Here is an 8,864-nt window from a genome sequence, read left to right on the forward strand (position 1 = left end):
ACGCACTGCATAAAAGCATCTGTTATGCCACAACAAGATTCTTTCCAGTGAGCTTGACCAACAAAAGAGACAAAGGTCAATTCACAAAGGACAGAAATACACTTGTCCCAGCTTGTGGCAATTTGTTTGATGCAACTCTTTCTGGTTATTACTCAATGTACAAAGTGTCCATTGTAGAAACCAGTCTGGGAAGTACCCAGAACCGTTAAATCAAACTGCATGATTATGGCATAAAAATAATTGTGTTTATTTTTTATTTTTTGTTTTGATTTGGTTGCTTTATTTCAAGAAATAGCAGACAAATAAGAGACCATTCATCTTGGCCTGCTTTGAATAAAGCAGCCAAATTATTAAACATCTGGGGTGAGTCTCCCAAAATGTTCTTAGCGCTAAGTACTTCATAACCTCGTACTTACATATGAGGTTACGAAGTACTTAGCGCTAAGAACATTTTGGGAAACTCACCCCTGATCAATAAGGTGCACATTTTGAATAATAACGTTCACAAACAGCTACAAGTCTGACTATGGCACAACACTGCCTTCCTCGCACTCTCACACTGCATGAACCCTCGTCTCTGATCATTTGACCTGTGAATAAGACCTGCGGTGCCCTTACCCTTATGGGTTTCAAGAAGTCAAGATTGGACAGGAAGTGGTTCTCCGCGCTGTCGAGCCAGTCTGCGGATGATTCGCAGATGATGCTCTGTGTGAGCTGGGTGACCCTGGGATCACCGATGGTCACAAAGTCCTCCAGAGATGTCGTGTTGCACAAGTCTTTGAGGTGGACTCCAAAACCTTTAGTCAGCACCTACACATCAGAGAAATAGTAGTTAATATTCTGTACCTAATAAGTCACCTCCTGAAAGCCAAGCAGAGAGCATGCTGTATAAAATCTTCGGTCAGGGGACTTGGACATCCACTACGGTACAGTAATGTGCTGTTCTCGCACTTTACGTGCTTGACAAAATCTCCACCTACAAGTCAAGGGGTCCGTAAAAGGATGATTCTGTATTACATCACAAAATCATTTCAGTTTTTATCCTTTTTCAGTAGCTGCATTTTTCTTCAAAGGGAAAGACAAGCTGTACTTGCTTGACATTATCCTTGAACAACAGAGACTACGGGTAGTGCGATGACCTCAACATGTTATTTTTCAGACGCTGTGCACAAGGCACTCTTCACTGCTGGTTATCACTACATGCACAACTTTACTGGCGACTCTTTCAGTGTCTGACCAAAGCATGAAAGATGACACTGGAGTTTTGGGGCCACTTTTTTTGGCACGTTTAGGCGAGCGGTCATATTCGTCATGTGTCTTTTAATGTACAGTTGTCTGAAATTAATGTTATTAGGTGTTAATGTTGGATTAACAACATTAGTTGTGCTATGGAGTTGTGCTATGGAGAATGTTGTACACTACGTGACTTTATGATGACAGTAAAGAATGAACACACACACACACACACACACACACACCGGTTGCTGCACTGCATCTCAAAAGGCTGCGTCACAATTTCAACACAGCTGGGCTCCGAGCAGCTATTTCCAGCTCCCCCAAGACTCTCCACCCCCATCTCCCCCCAACCCCTGCAGCACTGGCTCAACATAGATCAACTGTGAACACCATCCAACCCCCACCCTCTCCACACGTGCCATTCACTGGTCACATGACCCCCCCCCCCCCACACACACACACACACACACACACACTCCATCCTCTCCCCGCATATGTCATGTCTCCTCACGTGAGCTATTATTGACTGCTGTAGTCACGTGAGCTCCTGCCACTGCCATCTGCCCATTTACACCCAGCATTTTTAACCTTGGGTGCCAAGGTCACCAGCATAAAACCTCTATAAACAGGTGTGCGGACAAGAGACGAAGGTCGTTCATAACATAACAGTGGCCAGCTGGACAGATGAACAGGTGACATAAATCTGAACCAGTGCTCTGGTGTCATGTATCTCAAGGCCCTTAATTAAGGGTGTGTGGGTGTGTGCTAAAGAAATGACCAAATGAGAAAGCAGGGAGAAGTCCACCGGAAAGACGCTATCTCAGAGGAGCAGTTCCTTCTCCATTGTACAGACATGTGCTTTGGTGGGAGGTTAACGTCTCTCACCTTCTCCAGGTTCACGTCTGCTTCCACTATCTGTTGCACGTCATATTTGGTCAGAGTGGCGTTCTGCTCCAAGAACTCAGACAGGGTTTCGTTATCACGGAGAAAATCTTTCAGCTTAAAGCCTGCAGAGCAAAGCAGAAACAGCGAATACCAAAATGAGGAAATTAGGCAAAACTCGGCAGAAACGATCATGCTAAGACTGTTGCTTATTATTTATTTATTCATCTATCAAAGTATTGTTAAATAATGGTTAGATTTTATGTGTTAATGTATGAATGAACTATTATTCATTTATTTCTTTCTATGCTTCAACAATGTGAAATCTGTCACAAACAGTGAAATTCACACCTCAACAATAAAACAGTACAGACAGAGCAATGATCTTGAGACAAATGACCCAGCTGATAAAATATGAAGGAATGTAATATGGTTGAGAGTATTGCAAGGCCAGAGAGATAGATAGATAGAGAGAGAGAGAGAGAAAGAGGGAGGGAGAGAGAGAAAGAAAGAGAAACAAAGCTTGTGTCTTATGTGCTGGAACATTCCAGTAATGTCTAGTGTAAACTGGGCGGAGTCGGGCTCCCTTTCTCTGGGGTTACTGCAGGTCATTGCCCTTTTTGCAGTATTGACATTCAACTTTCAGCAAACAGCTTACAAACCGTTTTTGTTTATTTTTGTTTACAATTTTTTTCTTCATATGAATGTTTGTGTGATGCTTTGGAATAAAATGGCATTAAAAGCATATTACAAAGTCAGCTTCATGCCTATTTAAGAAATGTCTAGTAAGGTCTGGAAGCCCAGATGCAGAGTCGTCTCATTCACTAACACTGCCTTTTAATGCCGGAAGATCTCAGGCATCTTCTTGACCAGGTGAAGAAGACGTGCTATGTTATCGTCTTTTATACACACGTCTAAAGATAAAAACTAAAAAAATCCTGCAGTGTCCTGTAATAACCTGTAACCAGCGTTCTATAATAACCTCATTAAAAGATCCTAGTGACACCTTAGTGGCAGAAATCCCATTGGAAGAAGAGGAAATTGAGCTCCCTTGAGGACACTGTCTCTGGGTGTTGGAGGCATCTAGGTTTTACCCACTTTGTAAAGCAGCACTCAGGAGAATACAAAGCACTCTGGGACCATTAATTAATATCTATCAGCACCAGCTATGTAATACTACAACTCCCAGCACACTTTGTACTGCTGACTCCAATAGTGTTACTAGTATACATACCACGTGCACCTTCACCCACTCCACATGTATTTTAGTTTCTGTAACGCAGCTACATAACATCTTGCATAACGTCGTTGGGTTCTGGTGGGTGAGACTGGGGCTAAATACTGAAAGAGCATGTTGGGTTTCGACAGCTTAAATGTGGGAACTGATGAAGCATGCCAACAAGGTGTCTGAGAGCCCCAAAGTAAATAGGCACCAAGTAAAATCAAGTTAGCGCAGGGAGAAGGAAAACTAACAGGCAGTAACCTGCTGGGACAGGTGGGGGCTCTGGTGCATGCGAGGAGGAATTAAATGGGGCCAAAGCACACATGTTCAGGCACTAATGGATCAACCTGCTTTAATATAAACCTGGATAGACTACTGTACAATCTGAACGCTCATGTTTGAATGTGAGTACGTGTGTATGGTTTGTATAGTGTCCCATCATAAGCAGCCAATTGCAGAATCAGAGCGTTAAAGAGAATCAAACTGACTTAACGCCCACTAGACTAGAATCTAGGGACAAAGTCATTAACTCATCATGAATAACCCATGATCAATCATTTGCGAGCAGCAGAACAACAATCTAAAAATCAACAGCTTGAATTTGGTACAGTGTACAATGTCCAGTGTCACCTGGCTCTTGAAAACAAACTTGTCGACACCACTTAAAAAAAAAACCTTGAGGCTTTTTCCGAGAGAAAACAGACAACAAACCAAAACAAACAAACAAACAAAGTAAGCACTGGAAATATGTAAAGGGTAAACTTTCACCAGGAACATGTTGTCTCCTGCTGATTGTCGCATGTTTGCTGGCTCTGTGTATGTTTGCATCATGGCTTGCTCAGCTTACAGTGTCTACACACGGCCAAGATGCCATTACAGTCCATTAAACCACAGACATCCGACACTTGGGATGTCCGTTAATGTAATGCGAGCAAATCTGATACTGTTTGAATTCACTCGTTGATGTTTTCCCAACCTTTGAGCACAAAGCAACTACTTATTTAAAAGGGTGAGCAGTGAAGCTAAATTCCTGGACCGTATACATATATTTGTCCAATTATGAAAGTATTAGAATATGTGCAACGTATCTTGATGAATACACCTAGATCAAATTCCAATTTGCATAGAACACACCAGAGCATTTATAGATAACCAGGAAGTAAAATAAGCAACAAACACCCCTGCTGACTGGTGTCTTCCACTTCAGCACAGCCTGATACAGCACCTCCCTCCCTTCTAACTGTGTATTAGGGCGGGGGCCCCAGGCGTTTCCCTTAGTTAACCCAGTGTTCCAGGAAAACAAGTTATCTAAGGATGCTGAGGACACAACATGTCCAGATAAGACCTGTGAACATGACAACTCCCTACATAAAATTTTATATTCTCTTTATGAAGACTCCAAAAGCCATATTTAGAAGGCGGAATGCAGGTACTGAGGTTAGTAAAATTTTTTATTTTTTGCAAGGCAACGCACAGTAACCTTACAGGCAGAAGCAGTCGCACAGGAGAAGGGCAGCTGGTGATGGGAGATTTCCGGCATACCTGCAGTGTTCCTCTGTAGGTTCCTGAGGGCCCTGACAAGTCCTTTGTACCCTTCAAAACTCTTATCATTTTGGCTGTAAAGGAGGATCTTCTTGGCATCGGTGAACAGCCGGGAGATTCTGTAAGAGGAGTGAAAAACAAATCAGTTATATGAGCACCAACCACTCATAGCTAATTACAACAGTTGCAAATGGTTACATTTCATACATTTTTTAAATTCCTCTGTTGGCCATCATGTACCACTTTGTCATATTGGGCTCACTGTAGGGATTATGTAGACCTGTGGATTTTGTAATGCAAGAAAGCCTCCGTTGCGACTGTTGCAAAACTGAGATGAATTTTACCAGTAGCGGTATTTGATTCTGGATGACTTACATGGAGTCGTTGAAGTTGCCCACCACCCCAGGCGTCTCTCCGGGGGTGGGGTAGCGGAAGCAGGGGTTGTTGGCATTGCAGATGATGCCCTGCACCCAGGGGAGGGTGCCCGCTGAAGGCATGGCCTTGTTGGGAAAGTGACCTACAGAGGGTGGGCAACAGACTTGATTTAGTCTGGGTGATGAACGTGCAAACTCCAGCTAGAATATGTTTCAAAAAGATATTAACAAGATTAGTTACTGGGAGTGCCAGGCCCAATCTCATAAATGATTAAAAATTAGTTGATCCAGCTGAATCTGTCAGGGGAATTTTGTTCAACTCAAACTTGTCATGGGGCGCTAAGCTTATGGGGACGATGACTGAGGTAATGGGGTTATGAGATAATGAGGTTTACAGCAACTGGGTCTAAAACAACAATGCATCTGTGTGTTTAAAGTACACTGGAACCTGAATACAAAGTCATTAAAGATATCTGTTTACTTTTTGTGGTATCTGTCTATTTGAAAATTTTTTATTTACTCAGAACAAAGCCACCGTGCCCCGCAAATTAAGGAAGCCACCCCCCACCCCCTTCTCCTCCTCGCATCAAGTGTATCATAGCAAAACTAAAGCTAACCTAAAAGCAAGACAATGTTGCACGCACAAACATAAAACCACTCCCCACACATCATGCCCTAAATATACTTTTCGGTTGGTGGGCATAACGGATGTTCATTCTTAAGCCAACGACGGGGGGAGAAGTGTAGTGGAGAATCAGGTGCAACAGTCACAAAACGGTCACGTTGTTCAGGTAGGAAGCCCCTTATCAAAACTGCGCTTACAGCTCCAGGACGATCTGACCTGATTCTGCCTCAGTAACACATGTGCACGGAAAAATCAGTAGAGAAATACAGGGATCAGCATCAGTTAAGCAGCCTTACATGATCATAAACCCATCACACACCCATCACATACTCTACCACGTAGTGTGAAATAGAGAGAGGAATTACAATTTTAAGGTTAAAATGCAGTGTTGAAAAAGAGACCATCTGGTGGGGGGTTTGATTTACAAAGATCATAACATGTAAAAATCTTCTGTAGCCCACCCTTGGAATAAAGAGAACCTGTAAACACACTGGGAGTGTGTGTCTGGGGTGTTGCGTTACATGTTACTCTACACTATGAGCTATCGTGGCACCCTTGACATAAGACCTGGTGGACTTACAGCACAAATGCAAACATTGACAGTCTGATATGAATTTGGTGATAGAATACATGCTTTGTTAAAATCATTGGGTTAAACTCATAATTACAGTTGTTTAACTGTTCAATTACTTATCATTATTACTTTTACCTTCAGGTGACACTAATTAGCTTGTACATTGGTAATTGGATGAAATTGGTTTAATTGGATTTTAGTAATCCCTAATATAGCATTTAATACTGGCATATTACCCTTCATATTTCTATCTGTGGAAAGATCTGTGGAAGATTTTAGTGTGTCAAATCAGCATATGAAAATGGTTGACCTACATTTCAGTGTCACTGATAGTAATAACTGAACTAGTTTACAAAGCAAGCTTGATTATCTGCTCTTCATGCCGGCACTATATGCTGGTAGAGAATGTGATCAGTATCAGCGATTTTCAGGTCACAAAATAACAAGGCCGAAAACTTCAGTGTTTTGAGGCTAAAATCTCCATGATGAGCCATTACTTTGTGTCACAGGATTCAAACTTAGTTTTCAGAGCATGACGTGACACTGAAGTCTGTTCCTGGAAAATTACTTCAGCACAGTAGGCGTCGTTATCTCGTTATCAAAGCAAATCCCTGGAGACTGACATCTGAACAAAATGTCAATGTCACAGACACACTAGTTACCACCTCATTCGTGGACGGGGGAGGGGGGAAGGTTGGGATGGGAGTTGTTCTATGACTAATGAGCTTGCTGTTAGAAACAGTAACTATTCAGAACACTTTGACTAAGCAGTGATGTGCTCTCTTCGACGACAGCATCAATGAGGCATCTCAATGGCTTTCAAATGGAGCTACACAAAGCGTCCAGTATCAGAAGCCACGTCATCATCATCCAGCCACCTACAGACATGAATTTAAAATGGTCGTGCTAGTGGTTGGATCTGGACTTGTGGTCCCTGACTTGTTCAACATAAAGGAAGACGGGGGAAGTGCAAAGTGGCAAACCCCCCCAGAAGGGAAGAGAGAGTTGAACGCTCTCAGTTCCTAATGTCGCTTTCAGGGCTGTGGTTAAGCGTCACGGGTCACTCACATTCGTGCTGCTCATAGGGTGGGTAGTAGAGGCGGACGGATATGAGGATGAAGAAGATGAAGAGGGGCCACACAATCTCGACCAGCAGCTGAATCTGAGAGGGGAACAAAAGCAAATGGAGAATTGAGAGTGTGGCGACATTTTTCAGTTGAAACGTTCTGCTTTATCTTAAGAGTCCGAGGCCAACTTTGTCTGGTTGATCTACAACAAAAATCTACAAGATATTTTACTGTCAAAAACTTTCTGCTGGTGTTCAACACAGCAGCAGCTGAGAGGTCCACTCTGATTGGTCATTTGTTGGATTATAAACCCATGTTTGAAGATGCTGATTCTGTTAGTTTTACAAGTACAAAAAGATTGTCCACAAACTCCATCGAAAGATATAAAAGTAGCTGTAATTACCTGCTGAATGAGGCTATTGGCCTTACAAGGAAATATGAAGATAGTGTGCTGTTCCTGTCTCTATTACTGACTCACTGTGCTGTGGTTGAAACCACAGCGTCACAGTGCAGCACCAAGTAACAGCTTCATCAACCATTTTGTGCAAGACACACTGCGATGTTGCTGATGTCAGTTATCTTTGTCTATCACGCTATCTGATGGATTAAAACATTGAGACGTGACACGATGCATCAGCAACGTAGACTGAAGAGACCGTTTGAGTCTGGAGAGGGGTTAACTGATTAGGGGGAATGGCAGATGATCGTGAGCCATCAGCTGTTTGAGACAGTCCTCCTTTCATCAGGAGGGTTTGTTCCCAGATGCCCCTTGACATCTGTTAGCTGCCCCCACGACAGATGCTCCTGTACAGGGCCTCCACAAATAACGCCCTCTCTCCTTTGATAGGGCTATTGGGATTACATGTTGTAGTATAGAATATAACATGATATAACACGATATAAAATATTCACATGTTTTGTAATTGCAGTTTATGAAATCCAATAATTGTTGGCTTCAGTCAGACATCTTTGAGAGAGAGTTACATCTCTTGAAGATGTGGTCAATGCCTGATCATAAATATTGCATATCAGTCTCATCCTACGAGATGTTTCACTGCGGCTTTAGCATAGTGGCCCCTTCAAGACATGAGAGTGGTTTTTTTTTTTTTAGAAAAGTGAGAATATAGGACAGTTGTAAACACGAGAGAGGAGTAGTGGGCTTACAGTTTGCCTTCGTCGGTAGGTGAAGTTCTTCCACAGCAGCAAGCCCAATTGGGTGGAGAAGGCCATCTTGCCACGGTTCCTCTCCGCCCGTGCCACCTCTCTGGATCTGCTGAGATGGGAAAGTAGTCAAAAGAGCAGGTGGCCCCGAGAGACACCAAGCTAACAGCATGCAGAGGCG

At 42.9% G+C, this 8,864-nt stretch overlaps 1 protein-coding gene across 3 annotated transcripts in view; it reads right to left on the reverse strand.

The window, feature by feature from the left end:
• The window catches only part of abca1a (ATP-binding cassette, sub-family A (ABC1), member 1A), a 29,756-nt gene that overhangs the window by 18,927 nt on the left and 1,965 nt on the right, over window positions 1–8,864 (reverse strand). For 2 of the 3 annotated variants that reach the window (XM_077020397.1, XM_077020380.1), the window contains exons 2-7: window positions 8,687–8,795; window positions 7,524–7,617; window positions 5,258–5,399; window positions 4,883–5,001; window positions 2,122–2,243; window positions 619–810 (exon numbers count right to left, since the gene is read on the reverse strand). In XM_077020397.1, coding sequence (XP_076876512.1) covers window positions 619–810; window positions 2,122–2,243; window positions 4,883–5,001; window positions 5,258–5,399; window positions 7,524–7,617; window positions 8,687–8,752 — 735 coding nt within the window. In that variant the 5' untranslated portion in view covers window positions 8,753–8,795. The remainder of the gene's footprint in view (window positions 1–618; window positions 811–2,121; window positions 2,244–4,882; window positions 5,002–5,257; window positions 5,400–7,523; window positions 7,618–8,686; window positions 8,796–8,864) is intronic. The other variant, XM_077020388.1, reaches the window with a different exon arrangement.

The sequence above is a fragment of the Brachyhypopomus gauderio genome, chromosome 1, assembly GCF_052324685.1.
Source record: "Brachyhypopomus gauderio isolate BG-103 chromosome 1, BGAUD_0.2, whole genome shotgun sequence".
Lineage (NCBI taxonomy): Eukaryota > Metazoa > Chordata > Actinopteri > Gymnotiformes > Hypopomidae > Brachyhypopomus > Brachyhypopomus gauderio.